This window comes from Amphibalanus amphitrite, unplaced genomic scaffold (genome assembly GCF_019059575.1).
Source record: "Amphibalanus amphitrite isolate SeventyFive unplaced genomic scaffold, NRLGWU_Aamphi_draft 000024F_arrow, whole genome shotgun sequence".
Lineage (NCBI taxonomy): Eukaryota > Metazoa > Arthropoda > Thecostraca > Balanomorpha > Balanidae > Amphibalanus > Amphibalanus amphitrite.
In genome coordinates this window covers 669,428-692,520 of record NW_024881520.1, presented here as the reverse complement: position 1 = coordinate 692,520, position 23,093 = coordinate 669,428, and the positions used below count along the sequence as shown (strand labels likewise).

The following is a 23,093-nucleotide window of genomic DNA, read 5'->3' as shown; positions in this document are numbered from 1 at the left end:
GCATCGTTGGCATACAGTAAAATACATACCAAACTCGGCCGGTGATAAATTTTCAAGACCTCAGTCCTTACTGATTTTTGAACTCGGCCTTCGGCCTCGTTCAAAAATCCAGTAAGGACCTCGGTCTTGAAAATTTATTTACACCGGCCTCGTTCAGTATTATATATAACCACCCTCCCAGGAGTACAGTAAGGTCCCATTGCAGTGTAGTCATCCCCATGCTCTCAGCGGACTTGTTCGCTGACAGCGGTTATATGATTATATCCGCTCAAAGCAAGTACGACTACACCGCAATGGGACCTAGCACTACTCCTGGGAGGGTGGTTAAAATGGTTGCGGATAGGGGTACCCGTAAAACACCGGTTTACTCGCCTGCCTTGGGTTAAATTGTTTTCAGTGCAGACCAGCCCGGTGCCCACGTCAAAAATGAATGGATTACAAATCATTGACGACACACAAGCATTATGAGCTGTGTCCACAATGTCCAACGCACATGTATGCCTTATTAATGCCTTATTAACTCGTTAACACAGTGCTAAGCTAGTTTTGGTTTTTGTCTTAGTCGCTAACACCTGAGTCCATTTTATAGTTCTTGGCCCAGCCCGTCCAAAGCCCGTCGATCCTTGATATTTGAGGGCCCAGCCCAGCCCTGTCCAGCCCATGGCCTAGCCCATGGCCCAGCCCGGCCTATGGCCCATTGGGCTGGCCCGGCCCATTGCGAACAATGCTACCAAATAAAGTGGCATGGAAGTTTAATATAATGCATTGTACATAAGTTATGATAGGAAAGCTAGGAGCCTATACACAAACACATCAAACAAATTCAGAAAAGTTGTCAAAGACTCACCCTAGTTGATACAATATTCAGCCAAGCATGGTTCCCAACACAGTTCTGCTCTAAACATATCATTGTTTGTCCCTCACGGCTTTTCCTCAACACTAACTGCCACATATATCACATTAGCTGCCGAATTACCTGAGGGGAAATACGCGCCGGATGAGACAGAATGCGGCTCCGTATCCCATAAGACGATTACGTCGTGACACACCGCACCAAGGGAGGGGCTCAGGATACTACATTGCCAGGATAATGGAAAGATAGACGAATAGTGTAACATCTTTAGCGATAACCAGCCCACAGCGATGTTGCTTCCCGTCATGTGTCTTCATCTTGTGATGGAGAAAATAAACGAACGTCTTCTTGAGAGAAAACGGAAGACGGAAGGCCTGAGTGGGCCCGGACATCAGTGGATGAACGGCAGAAATAACGGCACGCGTGTTGCATAAAAAAGCAGGCGTTCGTCCTCGGTGAGCAAAAAATAAATCATTGGGACGTGATGTTGCTAAGATATCCCTTTCTGTCTTGCATTATGCACGCAACCCACTTTCGCTTTTAAATGTTTATGAACTTCACTGCTAACTCACTCCCGATAATTAGAATTCAGTGAAAATCTCTGGTCCCGTCCCGATACGGCCACCCTTAACTGTCCAACGAGAGGCAGGCATCTATCACGAGCGCGCATACCTAATGATGTGCTGCTCATCAGGCGAAAATATCGATTTGGCCACATCCGGACCAAAAATTGCTTTTAAACCTACCATCCGTAATTCCCTTGAATGATTGCGATCCAATATAATTCAATGCCCTTTTAACCCTATTAGTGGCAGGCTCCTGGCTACCCCTATTAGTGGCAGGGGGGGGGGGGCTGTTTACGACCCCTCCTTGGTATCTCGAGATCTAACGGGCCGATTTTCAAAATTCAAACGGCATTCGATTTCGCTCAACGTGATCTACATTTCTAAAAAAAAATGAAAAAAATGTCAATAGGGGGTAGAGGGGGGTAAAAACGGGCAAATTGCAGATACATTTTAGACTGTTTATCACGGCCAGGTTTCTGAACCAATATTAACGCAACTTTTGCCGATCGATAGAGAATGAGCCAGAAATTCACATGGATCCTAAAAATATGCATTTTCAAAAATCATAGGCGGATACAGATAATTGAGATTGGGGGTAAACAAAAAGTATAGTAAATAAGGTTTTTGTTGGTACTGTTTCTAAAAAGGGTGGTAGTGGTCTTGTTATGTTACAATTTTCTTATGAAAGAACGACTACAATTGTATTGGTCATGCATAGGCGGTGTCAGGGCACCTATGTTGGGAGGTAAAACATAACCCCCCTTTTTGGACGCCTGGATCCGCCTATTATAGCAAAAACGTGTCAAAAGAGGATGCACAATAACTTTGTATATGTTATCACATGATAGCTTTCATTCACTGTTCGTAAAACTGGTGCATACAGTTATAATACATCAGCATCGTGATCTTCGCCCAAATGACTCGCTTCACGAATAGGACCCCCCAATTCCCAGTGCTCTGGAGCCGCCCCTGGTAAAGTTATGAACTTGAAATTTTCAGGGACTGTGCCCAATTTAGTTTTAGGAAAAGTCAGAAAATTTCAGCATCGTAGCTTCAGCGGTTTTGGAGATATTCCCGAAAAAACCTGAGGGGTGGATGAAAACAACCCCCCTGCCACTAATAGGGTTAAAGTCAGTAGGTTATTTAGCTTTGTTTACCTGGGGTCAAAGACAGGTTTCGGTTAAGCTGGGGCGAGAGAGGTTGTGGTGCATATCGTCCGCTCTGCTGATCGGGCTGGTGCAAAAAGCAGAGATGATTGAAAAACAGCAGCAATCCATCATACATAAGGCTGATTATTTTGCACTTTTTAACCCCAGACTGATTGGTTGAGCCATAAAGGAACACTAATCTACACTTCCACCCGAACAAGTAATTCGATTTGGTCTGACCCTGAATCACCTGCGCCTTATTCAAATGATCGAGATTCCTGGCCCCGAATTACTTCCACAATTAACAATCCTTGACTCGAACCTGGCCCAGGCCTGATCTGCGCTTGATCGCTGCTTCGCCATTAGGTACTCTATGACCTCGACACACATTATCCTCAATACCCGAGCCTCTTTTCCTTACCGATCATGTACGAGTACCCGTCCAGGTTCAACACACACTTGTTGACGTCCAATGGCTCTGCTACTGGCACCCTCTTCTGAATGGGCTCCATGACCGTGAGGAAACGTACGCACTTCACCCCACGCACGAGCCACACACGCCGCACCCGCGCGTCCACGCACTGCGTCCCGCGCGCCGGGCGGGACTGTACTGAAACTGCAGGGCGGCGGCGGCGGCGGCGGCGGCAGCGGCGGTGACGGAGGGGAGGGGGAGGGGGCAGACCCCGATACCGCTCGGTGGTATGGTCTCTGCGGATAGTCCATGGAGGTAGGTCGGGGAAGGGTGAGATGACTGATGGGTGTGGGGAGGGCGGCAGAGGATGGTGTTAGCTGTTTACTTACTGGATGATCCAGAAATGGGTTTTGGACGCTGCGGGTGGGCACGGGCCGATTCCCCAAAAGTAAAACCAATTTCCAAAACACCTTGTAGTGTTATTAGTTTTGGACTACATTATCAGCGATATATTACCCGCATAACACGCCAGAATGTCATTTATGACAAAAGCAGTAACAACAAAGGGACAAGGAATCTGTGACGGCGTTGAAGTTGCGATAACGTAAAACACGCACATGTAGCATGTATAGCATGCCTATCCCGACGGTGAATGTAGCAGTGGGGTAATCGGCCTGTGACAGCAGCTTCTACGTGTTACGGAACACCCGCTCGTGACCCTCGTCCCGCCCGTTCAGCGCTCGCAGCTGCTCAGGTTTTGCTGCTGTCTTTCGCCAGTGATGAATCGAGCGGAAATGCTCACGAGATTGACGAAATAGAAGGTCTGGGCGGCACGACCGACCCTGGTTAGCCCCGCCATCAGGAGCTCACGGGGCAGCAAACGGTGATCCGTGATGTCAACAGCGCAGTAGGTCAGAGCAATATTGGAAAACTTCTCAGCTGGGCGGTGCCAGGCCAACGGCGACTGAATCCATGAATTTGCTAATAAGCCTAGTGACGCAAAGGATCAGCCTCGAAGCAGCTAAGTTGTGCGTCACATAAAAAAATCACTAGCTTCTGATCTTTGCTTGTGGCATTCCAGTACTGAATTCATTTAAGCATAGCTTAGCTTTCGGGTCTTTGTGTCGAGGACATGGCTGTTTGCTTTGTAAATTTATTCCAAGCACTTAGCGTGGACAGCGACGCTGGAGCATTGAGATCATACCAAACGGGCCACGACTAGCTGAGTTCACCCATGAATCAAGAGCTCCATTGCAGATTCAGCCTGCGCATGCTGCCAGGGGAGCGATTGGGTCAGTATGGGGTAAGAGTGTGGGGTATCAGTGAGGTCTGCGCGCCCTGTGCTGCCTAGGATTGTTCCCTGCCCTCGGGCATTTTTACCCTCCGCGGAGACAGGGCCACATATAGCAAATTACAGCTCCATTTTGCAATTCATCCCGTGTGTTGACATCAACTTCACAAATCCTCAAGACTTTTTGTTTTGCTAAGGTTCACAACACACAAAATATGGCCAGGGATCCTGCCGGATCTTATGCATTTTGCTAAGATTTCAAGGATAATGTTGGTAATGTTTTTCATTATTCATTGCTTCCATATTTTCGTGCGACCACCAATCTTCATCTACGCAGCAGCGTATGCCGTTCATTAAAACTTCACAGAGCTTATAAGGTGAGTTTCAACCTCAAGAAAAGTTTCCTTATTGACGCCCACATATAGTTCTATTAAAATCACAAGTTCAGATCCATCGCTGATGCATAACGTTAAAAGCAGGAGTTGAAAAGGTAGGAAATGTGTACAAAGGAAATGGTGCATTACCACGATAGCACAATAACCACTTTTTAACCCGACGATTGCAGTTAGGGCGTTTAAAGTCTCATAACCTGAAACGAAGGCAAAAGCGTTCGAAATTTTGCCTGCAATGAGCGACTTAGTTATCTTCAGAATGTATCGATGGCAAAATGTAGCCCCTTCCCATGTGATTATTGATCATTCAATTCTTTCCACATTATTCCGCCTGATAGGTTAATTAGTGATGCTGAATTATGAACACTTCATTCTTACAACTGTGCTTTTTGAGACAATAGGATAAGAAATGCTTACTTACAAACGTTTAAAAACGGAAAGCGCTTAGAAAGTAGCCCGTGAAGCGTCAAGCGTGTCGTCTACGAAACTAAAATACAAAACGCATTTATACACTAATGCACAAGGGCGATGCAGCTTGACAAAACTAAAGCTTGAAGAAGAGAAAGGGTAAAACGAAATGACGCTGATATTTGAAGTATTTGAGCGTTGTGCCTTAGCAGGTTAGCGTTGTGCCTTAGCATCTTGCATTGCAGCACTCGAGTTATACTCGTATGCATTAGCAAGTGAAATACTGTCCAGACCAATGCCTGGACCAGGGCCGTCCGCCCAGCCCAGCCCCGGCCCACAACACGGGGTTGACCCGTGACCTCGCTGCCCCACTGCGACCTCGATGGCGTCTCATGAATACGCCAAGCTGCGACTGCGCAACGCTCCGAAGGTGATTAACGAACGGCCGCACAAAGCGCGGACAATTACCTGCCGACGAAAAACCGACAGGGCGCGGGCGTTGTTTCTTGGGGAGGGGGTGATTACCATTGAGCTCCAGCAGCGGTGTGAATAGAGCAGCCCTAGACGCGGCGCGTTCTTTGCAGCGAATGATGAGTCATGATCAGTGTTTTCGACCATCACAAGAATTACGAAGCTCTGGGCAAAGAGCTTGAGTTCATAGGTGGGACACACTTCAGTGAAGTTGCAGCTGAGTGGCATCTTCCAAACAGCAATAAAACACAGGATATTGCGGTAACAAATAAAACTGCCCAGTTACAATGCACAAACTGGGACTCGACGAGAAAAGAGCTGCAGTCAGCCCGGACATAACCGTAAAGCGCACTGTATAACTGACCACCGGTCATTGAGCGCCGTCCAAGGGATGGGCACCAGCTCGTGGATTAAATTCTACTGCCAATCCAGCGGTGGACGGATACACGAGCTTAGATAAACCCTATACAGTTGCCGGATCTGAACGATACTCGAGATCATTGGGCCACAAACAGTCGCCCAGCCGACTGACAGCGGCTCTACTGCAGATAACTGCCCATATTTAGGAGCAGGGTTCGGACAGTTTCACGGATACCCGCTGAAAAACGCAGGAGCGTTAGGATCAGGGCCGTTCATCTATTAGGGTGGATCGCTGTACCTATATGATAGTGTTGTGTGAACACTGGACAAAAATATGGCGTCTGTCGATTGCCGGCGTAGGCATCCGAAAAGGGTTTGGAGTTGGCGTAGTGGCATTTGGTGAACTGAATGCACGTATATCTAAACGGTTTCTTAAACTGCACTCGGTCACTTTCTTATTCTAATTCTTTGCCATGTTTCACGAACTACAAATAGTCGCTAGACATCATTTCTTTTTCTTAACCCTATTCCTGGCGGGCTCCGCCGGGACAAGAAACTGGCGGGGGGGGCCGATTCGGCCCCCCCCCCTGAGATCTCGAGAACGAAGCAAGATAGCGACAAGCGGTAAACGGCATCGGATACGCATGGACAAGGTCTACAATTTTTACTAAGGTCATTTTCAGGTCAGGTCAAAGATGACGTTACAGGGGTCGAAAAAGTCAAAATGGCGGCGCTAGATATGGAGAGAGTTTTTCTCGAATAACTTTCGAATTAGTCAAGATAGGAACAAACTAAGGGCATCATCGTGATCCTCTCGTCAATCCGCATCGAATGATATATATGTTGACCTCGAAAGGTCAAGGTCAAAGGTTGACCTCAGGTCACGTGACCTCGAGGTCATCATGTACCTATATTATTCGATGCGTCTTGACGAGCTGAACACAATGAGACCATCCACGCGTCTGTATCTTGTTCCTGTACGGAGTTATTGGCCAAAAACCTTTGGTGACCTTTGATGACGTCACATGACCTCACAGCTTCCCAACAGCAAAACAGACCTCAAGGTAGTGAAGGTTGATCGTATATGAAGTCATGTATGATATATGGGGCCATTCCGACCCGTTTTAGTGGTAAAAACAGGGAGTTGATTTTTCCCCCATTGACTTATAATGGGGAGGTCGCGAAACTGACCTGACCTTAGGTCACCGATATCAAAATTCCGAGATATACAAATTGCACATACTGGTACCCTAACTAAAGCCTGAAGAGAAGAAATTGATCGGTCAAAAACTCTAGCTCTGGCGTGATTGCAAACTTTTCTGAGGTAGGGTCACCAAACCGCCTCTGGTGACCTGACCTGAGGTCAGATCAACTCAAAATTTTCAGACATGTTGCGTAGAAGCCTTTTAGGAAAAGTCAGAAAATTTGAGCTTCCTAGCTCAACGCGTTTGGGAGAAATAACCAAAAAACCTCAGGGGGGGCTCCTGAGGCCCCCCCCCCGCCAGGAATAGGGTTAAATATGTACATGTACAATAAAATCACTGACTTTAGCCAATGCTCCCTGTACTGGCTGTTCTCTGACCGGCTGTACAATGACTGGTGACTGGCAGGTCAGTCAACTGTGCCCGCCAGTCATCAGTGCCCTAGACCTGTATTGTGACAGCCAGCTGTGGGGCCACGGTCTGGACACAGGCAGCATTCCTCCCACTCTCTACCTACACCCACTCCTCAGCTCTACCTCTGTAGCTTTTCAGACTGACTGAGTCTTACCACAAAGTCGTCTATGAATGTCTCGTCTCCCCATGCGCTTTAGCCTTAGCCAATTTCGAACGAGCAGCAGCCGGCGGCGCTGCAGTCGCCTCACCATCTGCGGTCGGCGGTGCCCCATAACGCTGGTATAAAGTAAGTACCTATATCACCATTAGTAGACGGTAAGATTTTTTCCTCTCATTTTTTTATGAACCACAAACCATTTCCGTCACGTACCTAACAGAGCCACAGACACCCGGTTAATCTCACTTGGTGTGTCCACTTGATATTTGCCAATTTCTATCCCATAACGGATCGAAAGATCATAACGCCTGTTTGTGCGCCAGCCGTCAATTACAGACAGCACACTGCTCCACTCCAGCACTCTGCTGCTGAGGTGTGGAATTCTACGATTGTGTCATTCTGCGTCGATTCGCACGAATGTGTGTGTATGCAAACAGCAGTAGGTGGTATGCAAACAACATATTCTGGAAGGGAGCACGATCAAACTATGAAACGCCGCCCGACGAGCGCGATTGTTCAAACAGACGCCCTGACCAGTTTTTGGTGTTGGTTACCACCAGTACCTGGCGACTGAAAAACAAGGGTCGTCTGCCCGTCGGCCGTCGGTCACGTTTATCCTGTTGGCCTTGGGCGTCAGTGGATGCAAGTGGGCTGCCTTCCGGTTGAAAACACGGTGTGTTCCTATACCTACGATTAACAAAGTGGCGGCACCTTTCCGCAAAAATGCCGAAGCATTAGAAACTTATCCCTCCAAGGGGCAGGTACGCAAGCTGAAGCCAACGAGGGGGCTTCAGCTTCAGAACCTCATAGAAGGAAATACACTAAATATCAGCATGAAAGTTATTTTGAGTACCTACCTACCAAAGTTGAAGAAGGAGCGACCTCCATTACAATTTACAAGCAAGTTAATCTATAATTTTTATGCTGAAAAGTTTTCTTTACTGTAAACATTTCTTTAATGTTTGATTGAATACCCACGATCAGTACCGATATGTAATTCATGAAGCCTCAACAACTGGCCCAGAGAAGGTGCTGTGTCAGCTCTCCAAGGCGCTTGTCCACCGCCCTGCCACCTAGTGAGCATTCTGAGCACCTATAGCACCGACCTCTGGCTGAAGAGGACGCTCAGGTTCTTCGAGCGTAACCGCTGCGGCTCGAGCGAGGAGCCAGAGTCGGAGTCGGAATCAGAATTGGAGGGACAAACATTTTTCCAAGTTTAATTACGGGGTGGTATCATAACTTGGCTTAGTATGTCTTTAATCTTACGTCCATTCTTTATCATTCGTGTAGTTGTGCCAACTCCTTTCTTTTACCACCCAGATATACCTATCTACATGGTGTTTTGCATAGCTAATTGACTAATTGTACGAGGACAAAGTTCGGGGGTTTCCAAATAAAGCTTCTTACACGCCTTCGGTGTGAATATCGAGTATGGATGAGTATCAAGTCATGTCCGTCCGGTGTTCCAAGTGGGCCGGGTCCCGGTCCGGCTTACTGTAGCTCCAAAAATATTCAGGACGAACACTATTGTATACGTTCTGCCAAAAACGATGAGAGCTGCTTCGATGCATCCCGATTCCAGATCTCGAATGTATCGAGTCGTGCGTTATCTACACATCGGAAACGTGTCAACCACAAAGCTCTGATGAGCGTGTTTTTCACTTCCTTTGACTAAACCCTCGAATCGAGCCGCGCTGTTTCCATCTCGTCAATACGCCAGGGACGGGGCTTCGCTCTCGAGGTTTATTATCGACCTCCCCCTCGTGTGGCGATCAGAGGTGAAAAATGGAGGTATTGTAATGCATTCATGCTCAGCACTGCGGATAGACGGCTTCTATGAGCTCACAACCGAGGCATGCGTTGAAAACTGAATACTCTTCCCGCTACGGACGTGAAGGTTCGGTGCAAGATTCCCAAGAGAAATGAGCATATTGTATGTCTTAATCAATAACGGCCAAGCATTCCAGGTAGGTGCATTTTTTTTGTTGAAGGAGGTGACCACAAAAAAATAGCAAGCAGTTCTATGGCACATTTTCTGACTTTCCCTCACCCGACTGAACTTTCTATTTGCTACCCGGAGCTCAACTCAATGGAATGTTTGATATTGCTTTACAGCATACCAACTAGTCAATATATGGTTACATTGGGGCTTAGTTATGCCAGTAATGGATACGTCAGAAACCCAGGAAGCCAGAACATCGCACGAGGCAGCCCGTTATACCAGTAATAGCGCCAAATGATATTGACTGTTGACAAAACACGGCAAGAGCCAGTTATGCCTATCTACCTATTCAGCCGTCGCGCCGACAGCATGGCTCTATATACCACGCGACAATATTCATTATTGTTTGTTTGCATCCTAGGTCATTCCCAGCGTCTGATGCATACTTCTGCATTTTTCTGCAATTTTGTTCACAAGTAGCCACGCTCGTGAAATTTAATTTTGTACGCTCTTTTAAATCATCAAACCTTTTCCTACTTTCCTATTCATTTCACTTGTTTCACGCATGCGTGCAGATATCACCACGGTTGGGTCCAATTTGCGAAATCCAGGTCAGGCTAATTTGCGACGGTTGTTTGAACTGAAGGAAAAAACGCATTTAAATATACGTCTTCTCGCCGGTTTATAAAAGAGACGGTCAAAAGCAACTTTCCCTCCAGTACGAATTGAGCACGGCTCGCTCGCGCTAAATGGATGAGGACATTCCAGTGAATGGCGGTATTTCCCGTCAAGGGAGCCCAGTGACTGTCGAGCCAGTGGTAGGCAGGGTTGTATACGACTCAATCAATAGCAATCAATTCAATCACGACAAATTTGGGAAACCAATCAAATCAATCAAGTCAGAGCAGTTTTCGGGAATTGATTCAATCGACTCAAACGCGACAATGAAAGGAATCAATCAACTCAATCAATCGACTCAAACCAAGACATACATTAGTTTTTTTGCCCCACTGTTACGCGGCGTTTCCGATTAATGCATTGATATTTCGATGTGATGATGCGATGTTGATTTTTGTCGTGGTACCGTGATTTTCTTCCTGTTTCCTTTGGTTCTGGTCGTAATGCTCTCAACTAGTCTTCCTGCTTTCTTTGTTCAACATCATCGTCGCCGCGTAACGCCTCTCACGCTCGCCCGTCAGTTTGTCGGCAGATCATTAAGCAGTTTAGATTCCCAAAGCCCAAAATGCATAAAAGCAACAAGCTGTCGTGACTGACTAATTTTGTTAAAGTCTGAATTGTGCCAATTTACACTCTGTCTCTCAGTCGGACACTCGTCACTGGACTCTACTGGTGGCGGTACACCGCGTGGGTCGCCGGACCATTCGGTCCGGGACATTCGTCCCGGACGTCAAGACACTTAGACACTACGCATTCGTTCACTCACGCTGGAGGACTGTCAGTCATTCGCGGTGTGTGATCGTTCGATGTGAGAATCGCCGTCGATACCGGGCTGACTGGTCGGCTTCTTGACCCCCCTACGACCGACAACTATCATGTAAGTCCGGCAGCGCGTCGCCGGTCATTCGGCGGCATTAGATTCTCCAGCCTATCGAATGCTTTATTTTTGGCCCACTAACATAAAATCTGAGTCTGTCAATTGATTCAAATATCTCGGTAAATGGTCACTTACTCGTGGAGTTCAGACTTCTGCACCATTTTTGTGTGCGTACTGTTAACGTCGTCATAAAGAGTTGTGCAAATCTCGTACCCACTATAACGCCTTCGCTTGCTCTGAAGTTAGTTTATGTCTGCGTGCATTCACGTGTGTATGACGCGGATTGTGCATGTCAAATATGTCGTGCTCCCACTGCCACCCCTACTCCCTCTTCCTGAAATTAGCACGTAACATACAATATAACCCACTGACGAAACTAGACTATGATGGCGAATGAGGGGCTATAACGAAAGGGAGATGATCGAAGCGATGGGTTGACGAGGTCGGGTAGATGAGTAGAGTAGAACGGGTTTCAGAAATTGTGGTCTATAATTGGGTAGCAAGGCTAACAAATGATATATCTCGGTCAAATATCAAGGGGAGTGGGTCGATTGGAGCGTTGAGGATCTGGGGGTTGGCCTCTTATTTCTTTGCTATTAACCTGCAGTCATTAGCTCATACTAACGCTTGGATGACGTCAACTGACAATACCAGATAATTTCAGTAATCAACATCTTGTTTTAAAAAAACCTTCAGAGCTCAGCATGCCATTTGACAGTAGTTTTCCCTGCATGCATTCGCAATTATCCGGATAGTTGTTACTTGCTAGTAGGTCTCAGTTCGCTTATTCATCAATTGCAGCTCAAGGAGGTTCAAAATGAAACACCTTCCCAGATTTGAAGTAATGATTGAGCGTTCGATGTTTCTGTTTTGTTTTTCGTAGATGACTCGTTAACGGATTAACGTATATTGTCGAGTAATTTAGGGTTCTAAAAATCTGCAACAAGTAATTCAATGGATTGTGTACAATTATAATTCACTGAGCCAAATCGAAACCGGTATACCATGGTGGCAATAAAATCGTTCAAGTAACCGGCCCTACCGATTTACTGATTTTCCGCGGTTCGAACTAAACATGTTTCGCCACATTCCCTCCTACATTGACGAGAGCCATATTTCATTTTGTACTAGCATACTTTACAATAGCGTGGTACTCAGAAACTTTGCAGTAAGTTCATTATTGATGAATTAAAAATCAAAGGCTGATTTTAACAGAACTGAAGTAAATAACGAAAAGTACTGAAAACTTGAGTTACAGACCGTAATTACTAACAATCGTGATTACAATCCACGAAACCTCTCAACATGTTACAAACAAGTTACGACAACCTTATAAATTACTAACTATTTCACCAAGAAAACCTTGCAAATTGACAACGAACCCAGAACGCTCTATTATACGAAGTTTCGGAAGTTAAGCAAACATGTCAAATAATTTCCGCCATAAACTGAAAATCCCCCCCTGGTACTACTTTTTCGTAGTTACAATCGTGTGAACGGGCAGCGATGTAAAACAATGAACAATTCTGGTTTAATTATTTATTACTATCGTTTAAACTCCTACGTTTCCAACAAAGCAAATTACGCAATGCTGTTAGTCAATTACGCCCTACACACGCATTCAATGTTTTGCGGCTGAACGTTTTGCATTCTATTTCATATAATACGGCATGGTTAAGTGCGGAGTACGTTGATTTCCAACTTTACTATATTTCTCGGTAAAGGCACGTTTTCTAGATGAAACCCAGGCATAGAAAAACGCATGATTAGGAACGGATATAGTGTCTAGTTTTATTACTGGTTAGCTTTCCCTCAAAACGTAATCGCGATGCCCGCTTTAATTTTGTGATGAATTATACCTTCGGTGCAGTGACTCTCAGCAGTGAAATTGATGCCAATGGGGCATTACGTAGATGTCAATTTATTCTATTGTCAATTTGTTCAGTTGTTCTGGTTGAAGAACCCTCTTATTGTCATTCAGTGTGACTGGTAGATTTGGTTAACTACGTCAATATAACTTTGCCTAATTCAGTAAAACTCCAGACGCGCCGTTCACCCAATTAGTCGCAGCCGCTTAGTTTCGGGGACGCCGTATCATTATCATTTAGTAATGTCCTATACTTGCTTAAGGACTATTCACCTAATTGACATTCAGTGCGTCTGGCACATTTGGTAAACTACGTCAATATCACTCCGCCAAACTCAACAGAATTCCAGGCGCGCCGGTTCGCCTATTTAGCGTCAGCCATTTGGTAGGGGACGCCGCATCGTTATAATTTGTGCAAATTGTTAGTGCAGCAGATAACCGAACGATTTTGGGACCAAGTCAATAAGATAAACAGTCATTGTCAGTTGGCTCCATTCCTCTATTCAGCGACTAATTTACGGGATAACAATTGTAGTGGTTAAGAGAGACATACGGCCTGGCGTTACACCAGCCGCCCTTACCAGGAAAATAGTCCAGTCGTTACCATTATATCGAATGGGGTAGATTATTACTACTTATTGTCATTGTCGACATCATGCCCTGCACCAGTGAGGGCTGCGACGAGTCCACTTCTAGGACACATGTAATGGTGTGTGACGCCTATTTACTGTAAAGTTTCTACAGCACCAACCCAGATCTCCCGACTGCTCTGTGAGCGCTGGGTTTACTGCCCCCATAAATGAGACAGCGACGGCTGGCCATGCGTGGCCGTAATTACCTCTCTATGGAAGCGAGCTGAAGCGTGTTGGTACGGTATACACAATCGACTGGATTACACTTTTTCAATTATCGGGGAATGAGAAATAAGTGCTGTCCTCCCTGTTCTGGTCAAGGTAGTGCAATTGTACTTAAGGCAGTGTTGGTCGTTGCATGGAGATACCACTTGCATGCCTCCACACATTTTCGAATGGTTGGAGACGTGCCATTGGCTGGCTGAAGGTCAGATCCAGTTTGGGGGCCCGTACTGTCGTGAGCCGGCAGTGAAACGGGCAGGCGTCGTTGTTCGATTGCCTGTGCTGCCGCTGGTGAGAAGCGGCGGTGCAGGGTGCGTGCCTGATTAGCTAACCCGGATGTAGGGTGATGCATCACGCTGACGCCGTTGATAGATATCCGGGTGAAGTCCGCTGTGGTATTCCGGACGGTCCCGATGTGGTTTTCCGGGTGAGGTCTGCTGTAGTATTCCAGACGTATGCCCTTATGTTGCCGGGTTGAGTCCGCTGTGGTATTCCGGACAGTCCCGATGTGGTTTTCCGGGTGTAGTCTGCTGTGGTATTCCAGACGTACCCCGTTATGTTGCCGGGTTAAGTCCGCTGTGGTATTCCGGACAGTCCCGATGTGGTTTTCCGGGTGTAGTCTGCTGTGGTATTCCAGACGTACCCCGTTATGTTGCCGGGTTAAGTCCGCTGTGGTATTCCGGACAGTCCCGATGTGGTTTTCCGGGTGTAGTCTGCTGTGGTATTCCAGACGTACCCCGTTATGTTGCCGGGTCAAGTCCGCTGTGGTATTCCGGACAGTCCCGATGTGGTTTTCTGGGTGTAGTCTGCTGTGGTATTCCAGACGTTACCCGTTATGTTGCGGGTTTAAGTCCGCTGTGGTATTCCGGACAGTCCCGATGTGGTTTTCTGGGTGTAGTCTGCTGTGGTATTCCAGACGTACCCCATTACGGTTTCCGGGAGTAGTCCGCTGTGGTTCTCCGGACGTACCCCGAGGTGATAAGAGTTCCGTGAGTCTAAGGAATCACGACAAAAGGGTATCTCATGTAACGGGGCTACATGGTGGTGCCATGATTAGCCGCTTGGAGGGGGCTACTAATTTCTGGGATCCACTTCCGAAGTATGGTTGTCGTGCGAATGTGATTATTACTAGCTCGTTCCGGAAGCTCCTAATTGCCCTCAGAGTAGGCCGACTCTGTGGTCAATTTCGGCTATAGGTTGCTTCCAGGATGACCTGGATAATGAACGAGAGGTGAATGCATGTAATAATGTCAGTTGCGGAAGCCCAGAGATAATGATGTTAGCTGCCCACCCCGACCATTTAACACTTGCCAAAAAGTCAGATGAACTACTCTTGATCGATATTGTTTGTGACCGCTCTGAGTGGGCCTGTATTGCCCGGGCGTGTCCACCAGTCGCACAGCATCACCAGCTGCTCGTTTATGACGCTGAACAGTGAAATCGATACTCAACCCCAGAGAGAATAGCACGGCTCTCAGTACGGCCGACCGACAATGCGCAGGTGCCACTGCACTCATCGCTTGGTAACAATCCAAATCGGTAATCGTTTTACAACCGCGCCGAGCCGCGCGCGCCGGCAGGACCGGCGAGGCGTCATTTTATTGTGACTATTGTCTCGTTCCACCCAGTACAGAATTGACAAGTGTCACCACCACGTACTTGACTGATACAACTTTGGCTCGTAACGAAACGAATTAGTAACTTGCTTTTAGCCTGTTCTCTCCGCGCGTCTAACAAAGTCTCGTCAGGTCACCCGGGCCGACAAGTTTTACAAGTAAGACAGTAGTACTGAGCAGGTGCGGCCGGGATCATTCGGCGTGTCCGCTAGCCGTTTTATGGCATGAACGCCGAATCGATAGTTGTCGAAACTAAACAGCCTCCTCTCTCTCTCTCCCTCTCTCTCTCTCTCTCTCCCTCTCTCCCACTCTCTCTCTTCTCTTCTCTCTCTCTCTCTCTCTCTCTCTCTCTCTCTCTCTCTCTCTCTCTCTCTCTCTCTCTCTCTCTCTCTCTCTCTCTCTCTCTCTCTCTCTCTCTCTCTCTCTCTCTCACTCACTCACTCACTCTTATTCTTTCTCTTTCACTCTTCCTCTCCCTCCCTCTGTCTTCATAGTTCCGTAACGTGCTTGTAGCGGAACAGTACATGAGGCTATTGAGTTTTCCTGGCATTATTGGTGCACTTTGTTTGGTTTAATTTACCTATGATGCGTAGGCACTGAACGTTTACCGAGATACGAGAGTGCAAATTGGCACAATTCAGACTTTAACAAAATTAGTCAGTCACGACAGCTTGTTGCTTTTATGCATTTTGGGCTTTGGGAATCTAAACTGCTTAATGATCTGCCGACAAACTGACGGGCGAGCGTGAGAGGCGTTACGCGGCGACGATGATGTTGAACAAAGAAAGCAGGAAGACTAGTTGAGAGCATTACGACCAGAACCAAAGGAAACAGGAAGAAAATCACGGTACCACGACAAAAATCAACATCGCATCATCACATCGAAATATCAATGCATTAATCGGAAACGCCGCGTAACATAACTGGCCGCTGACGACCGTCTCCAGCGGGCCGCCGCTGGCCGCGGCCACCACCGGCGCGCCGCAGTATATACATCGCCTCCAGTGGCACGATACCAAAGTGCTCGCGGTCAGGCGTGTAGACGACCGCCGTGGCAGCGCGCAGCAGGGCGCGCTTGGCGGCGTCGCTGGGCGAGCGGAGGAAGGAGACACGCTCTGATACCCCCCATACTGGCCACCATTATGTTACGCGGCGTTTCGCATTTAATGGATTGATATTTCGATGTGATGATGCGATGTTGAGGTGTCGATGCCGATTTTGATTGGCATGTCGTGTCTCCGTGATTTTCTTCCTGTTTCCTTTGGTTCTGGTCGTAATGCTCTCAACTAGTCTTCCTGTTTTCTTTGTTCAACATCATCGCCGCCGCGTAACGCCTCTCACGCTCGCCCGTCAGTTTGTCGGCAGATCATTAAGCAGTTTAGATTCCCAAAGCCCAAAATGCATAAAAGCAACAAGCTGTCGTGACTGACTAATTTTGTTAAAGTCTGAATTGTGCCAATTTGCACTCTCATATCTCGGTAAACGTTCAGTGCCTACGCATCCTAGGTAAATTAAGCCAAACAAAGTGCACCAATAATGCCAGGAAAACTCAATAGCCTCATGTACTGTTCCGCTACAAGCACGTTACGGAACTATGAAGACAGAGGGAGGGAGAGGAAGAGTGAAAGAGAAAGAATAAGAGTGAGTGAGTGAGTGAGAGAGAGAGAGAGAGAGAGAGAGAGAGAGAGAGAGAGAGAGAGAGAGAGAGAGAGAGTGGGAGAGAGGGAGAGAGAGAGAGAGTGAGAGAGAGAGAGGAGGCTGTTTAGTTTCGACAACTATCGATTCGGCGTTCATGCCATAAAACGGCTAGCGGACACGCCGAATGATCCCGGCCGCACCTGCTCAGTACTACTGTCTTACTTGTAAAACTTGTCGGCCCGGGTGACCTGACGAGACTTTGTTAGACGCGCGGAGAGAACAGGCTAAAAGCAAGTTACTAATTCGTTTCGTTACGAGCCAAAGTTGTATCAGTCAAGTACGTGGTGGTGGCACTTGTCAATTCTGTACTGGGTGGAACGAGACAATAGTCACAATAAAATGACGCCTCGCCGGTCCTGCCGGCGCGCGCGGCTCGGCGCGGTTGTAAAACGATTACCGATTTGGATTGTTACCAAGCGATGAGTGCAGTGGCACCTGCGTATTGTCGGTCGGCCGTACTGAGAGCCGTGCTATTCTCTCTGGGGTTGAGTATCGATTTCACTGTTCAGCGTCATAAACGAGCAGCTGGTGATGCTGTGCGACTGGTGGACACGCCCGGGCAATACGGCCCACTCAGAGCGGTCACAAACAATATCGATCAAGAGTAGTTCATCTGACTTTTTGGCAAGTGTTAAACCGTCGGCGCGGGCGCTTCAGCTGCCCACCCCGACCATTTAACACTTGCCAAAAAGTCAGATGAACTACTCTTGATCGATATTGTTTGTGACCGCTCTGAGTGGGCCGTATTGCCCGGGCGTGTCCACCAGTCGCACAGCATCACCAGCTGCTCGTTTATGACGCTGAACAGTGAAATCGATACTCAACCCCAGAGAGAATAGCACGGCTCTCAGTACGGCCGACCGACAATACGCAGGTGCCACTGCACTCATCGCTTGGTAACAATCCAAATCGGTAATCGTTTTACAACCGCGCCGAGCCGCGCGCGCCGGCAGGACCGGCGAGGCGTCATTTTATTGTGACTATTGTCTCGTTCCACCCAGTACAGAATTGACAAGTGTCACCACCACGTACTTGACTGATACAACTTTGGCTCGTAACGAAACGAATTAGTAACTTGCTTTTAGCCTGTTCTCTCCGCGCGTCTAACAAAGTCTCGTCAGGTCACCCGGGCCGACAAGTTTTACAAGTAAGACAGTAGTACTGAGCAGGTGCGGCCGGGATCATTCGGCGTGTCCGCTAGCCGTTTTATGGCATGAACGCCAAATCGATAGTTGTCGAAACTAAACAGCCTCCTCTCTCTCTCTCACTCTCTCTCTCTCTCTCCCTCTCTCCCACTCTCTCTCTCTCTCTCTCTCTCTCTCTCTCTCTCTCTCTCTCTCTCTCTCTCTCTCTCTCTCTCTCTCTCTCTCTCTCTCTCTCTCTCTCTCTCTCTCTCTCACTCACTCACTCACTCTTATTCTTTCTCTTTCACTCTTCCTCTCCCTCCCTCTGTCTTCATAGTTCCGTAACGTGCTTGTAGCGGAACAGTACATGAGGCTATTGAGTTTTCCTGGCATTATTGGTGCACTTTGTTTGGCTTAACCCTCGCATGTGTGCGGCGTTTGCCAGCTTCTAATGTGTAGGGGGGGGGGGGGGTCGGTTGGACCCCCCCTTGCCGTTTGGCCCCTGATCGAGCTAGAGCTTCGCGGAAAAAACGAGCGTGTTGCCCGTGACGAGAGGAAGCCGATGATACCCAATTTTAAGGTCCTAGGTCATTGGTTGACCTTCCAGGTCAGGTCAATGACCCAAAGTCGGGAAAATCGGGACCTGTTAGAAAGTCGTAAAGTGTGGCTGCTAAGGGGTTTTTCGGGGTGCTGATCACGAATATCGTGTTAGTTTTGATCACAGATGATGTCTTGAAGCATTTAGACCAGGTCGGGTCAGGTCAGGTCAGGTCAACCAGTAGGCGTCGTGACGGGTATTCGTAGTACGTGTCAACCGCCTCTGACAGCTTCGTAACATGTTACGAAGTCACCAAAACTACTTCGTAAATGTTCAAATGGTTGCTAAATTCGAATTCAGCTCCAAAAACTAGCCTAGAAACATGTAAAACTCGAAAAAGTGACCCGAGGTCACCCGAGGTCACCAAAGGTCAATGACCTGACCTGACCTTCAGGTGACCTTGACACACACGGGAGTAACATCAAATCACATGTTTGAACGTTTGAAACCACGAAAAGCTTGCAAACACGCGGCTAGTGCGAGCTGACATACGCGAAATCGCGATTCCGGCCAAACATGGTCTCGGAAAAGAGGTCACAGGTCAAAGGTCATTTGGGTCAGGGTCATGAAATTTTCAGGGTAGGTGTAAAATTGATCAATATGAGGGTACTGAAAGTTTCGTCGCAATCGGCCGCTTTTTACGCGAGTTATTCGCGAAAAACCATGGGGGGGGGTCCATCCGACCCCCCCCCCCCTACACATGCGAGGGTTAATTTACCTATGATGCGTAGGCACTGAACGTTTACCGAGATATGAGAGTGCAAATTGGCACAATTCAGACTTTAACAAAATTAGTCAGTCACGACAGCTTGTTGCTTTTATGCATTTTGGGCTTTGGGAATCTAAACTGCTTAATGATCTGCCGACAAACTGACGGGCGAGCGTGAGAGGCGTTACGCGGCGGCGATGATGTTGAACAAAGAAAACAGGAAGACTAGTTGAGAGCATTACGACCAGAACCAAAGGAAACAGGAAGAAAATCACGGAGACACGACATGCCAATCAAAATCGGCATCGACACCTCAACATCGCATCATCACATCGAAATATCAATCCATTAAATGCGAAACGCCGCGTAACACCACCAACTTGGAAAAGTGTCCATAGCAGTCTGGTGTACCTACCTACCTACCTACCTACCTACCTACCTACAGAAGAAACATAAAAATATTGTCATTTAAAATTATAAATTGCCATGCCATTCAATGTTTCTATGTAATAAGGAAGGATACCTAGTGATGGACAGGTGGATCTTGATATTGAGGTTCAATGGGTAGAATTGGAGCAGAAGTGTCATTTATTGGGTGCAAAATGACCCAGTAGTTGACTCGCCCCTTAACCCAAATCACCACCTTTCACCTAAAAGTTGTCAATTTAATTTTGGCCATATTCCAACTCCATTTACACTAAATATCAGATATTGCAGTTGAAAGTTGGCTGCTCGGATTTTGGCAGTGTTCGTGATTTGGCCATTTACCCTACACCATGTCTATTTTGATGGATAATATGCATCAATAACATATTAACCATAGGGAAAAAGAAATAAATATCTTACCTGCATCATGCATGTGACGGTTTCGGTTAGACAGAGACTGACGGGCAGCCTGAAAAATCATTCCACACAATGTGCATTTGAGACATGGGATGTTGTCAGATTGGGAAGGAAGAGATTTGAAGTATTTAGCGGTCCACGATTCTGGACGTGTCAATGTTAGGTACCTATGTGAAGAATTCAAAACATTTTATTGCAATACAATTTGAAACTGTTAGGACTGGGGGATGGGGATGAGGATTAATAAAAGGAACTGGAGAGGACAGGGAAAACGGGGCCGTTTTGCCTCTGGGAAAACGGCACGGCGCGACTGTGACTGCGAAACAACGAAAACGTTTGGTTTTGCCAATCAGTATGCTAAGCTTTTATAAATCCTTATTCTACTTCTTTTGACTTTTTGGTAAGATGACGTCATTGATTATCATGTAGTATGGTAGATCATCATAAAATAAATCGGTTGTACCTCACCAATTTCGTTTTAATTATTATTTCATTTGAAATAAAAACACTTAATAATATTCGGTAAAATATTTTAAGGAAAATGAAATATATTAAATATGTTATGCTTAGGCTCTCAGGAGAAAAGGATCAACAAACGTTCTGCTGCAAATTAAACAATGCAGCAAAGTAGCTATCCATTGTACGTAAACGTAATCAGCGAGACGAAAACGGCGCTTTTGTTTCAGTTATTTTTGTAGGGGTTTCAGATATTTATAGAGTTCAGTGGGTTGTTTCTGAGGATATGTGGAGATGTGAATTATTAATTAATCACACTTTTAGTATATAGGGCCTTGCACTTTATCATCTGGATTTAAAAAAAAAAACGTTTCCTGCTGAGTGCAGAAAGGAAGGTAGGTGCATCGCCAGGTTCCATCACCAGGATTGGAGCAGTTATTGCAGTTGAAAGTCAACGTTGGCTGTTCATGTTGTTTAGGCCCTGTTCTTTATTTGGCCATCTACCCCATATTGCAGTTGTGATGACAAGCAGTTTTCAGTGTAGTTTTGTGATCTTTGGTGTCATCAATTGGTGTCATTATTTTTCGTCAACTAAAACTTATTTGAACTTTCCATTCAATCGACTCAATCATACGAGTCACTCTAATTTTTGGGCATCAAATCAGTCAACCAGTCGCTAAAGTCAAACAAGTCAGTCAACCAGTCATCTCGAAAAGTCAATCGACTCAATCCAATCAACTCAAAATACGCGTTGAAACAAATCAATCAATTCAATCGACTTGATTGGTATACAACCCTGGTGGTAGGGTTACCCCGCCGTCACCAAAGGCAGGTCAGCGGCTGTCAAGATTTACAGCTAAGCCAGACCAACATTTTAGAAGCTGTCTAGGACAGACGACAGTCTAGACTGCGAAGCTCTTGATGATTGTTCACTGAGCGTCGAAAATAGTCCAGAAACGGTCGGGGATAGCCCGCTGACCGGCGGCGGTCAAAGAATGCCGACTCATGGCAAGCAGAATCGACCAATGTTGGGATATTATTTGCTGAACAAGGAAGCCGCTGTGACGAGCCGGAAAAATATAGCGTCTGATTGACAAAATAAGCTTGACACGCATCGAATGTAGGAAATAAGGCAACCATTCTAACAATCAGAAGCTAAGTAACATATCTGTTAAAATACTGATATAGAAATGTCCCTCCCGATTGGTTAATCCGTTAACAATTTGGAATCATTTCGGTGATAGCACTAAACATGTCATAAATTCTACTATGAAATGTTTATATGTAAATACAATTCTAAATAAAATTATAATTGAACAAGTACAAAATTCTTATACCTACCTATAGGTAACTATATGACCGGGTTGCTGGCAAAATTACCTTTTTGCTAATTGCTATGATCTTTTTTCATCCTCTTCGTAAAACATAAAGGACGATGAAATAGCTAAGGAATAAATATTTCCTCAAACTCTGGAAAAATAAAATGCCGAAGTTTGGACCAAAATAAAATCACCATGACAGCTGAAAGCAAACAGAGAATGGCAAGAAATATGTTATGACATGTAGCGTCCGAAAAGTGATGCCATATTGATGTTTAACTTCGTTTTGTTTCTACATCCTTATCTATGCTGGTTATTTAGAGAGATGTATGCTGATTGCTGATGGCCGATGGGTCAGATTACTTATCACGGGTACCTACTAGAGTTGCAAAGTTTTCCCCAAAGGTTGCTACCGGCACCGCCCCGCCCCACAAAAATTTTCTGGGATACCGGCATGCTACCACGCCCCAAGCCAAAAAACCGCCAAATTACCGGCATACTAAAAAAACCTGCATTCTTATTTCTAGCTTACCCCTACAAGAGATGCCACATTTTGACTGTTTCAGTACTTGTCCCACCCAGCAGCCATCCATTGTCCAACCACAAATACCAGCAGGCTGATTTTGGCTGAGTTGGCCCCACAATTTTGAAACTCAATTCCAGTCTATAACTGTTAAAATATCACCTGTACTCAAAGAGGTATTGCCTACAAAAAAAAACTAACACATTCATCAAAAAGGCAAGGACAAAAATAACTTGAATTACTGAAATGTGTTTCTGAAGACTGGACAGTGAGCAGTAATCACATTTACATTTCACAGGTGTTCTACTTTTCCAC

At 46.3% G+C, this 23,093-nt stretch overlaps 1 protein-coding gene across 6 annotated transcripts in view; it reads right to left on the bottom strand.

The window, feature by feature from the left end:
- Positions 1–23,093, bottom strand: part of LOC122392854 (calcium/calmodulin-dependent 3',5'-cyclic nucleotide phosphodiesterase 1-like) — a 121,651-nt gene that overhangs the window by 78,043 nt on the left and 20,515 nt on the right. For 2 of the 6 annotated variants that reach the window (XM_043388182.1, XM_043388198.1), the window contains exon 1: positions 2,989–3,173. The exons of the other annotated variants lie outside the window; for them this stretch is intronic. In XM_043388182.1, coding sequence (XP_043244117.1) covers positions 2,989–3,079 — 91 coding nt within the window. In that variant the 5' untranslated portion in view covers positions 3,080–3,173. Of the gene's footprint in view, positions 1–2,988; positions 3,174–23,093 lie in introns of those variants that run through there. 6 annotated transcript variants of the gene reach the window in all.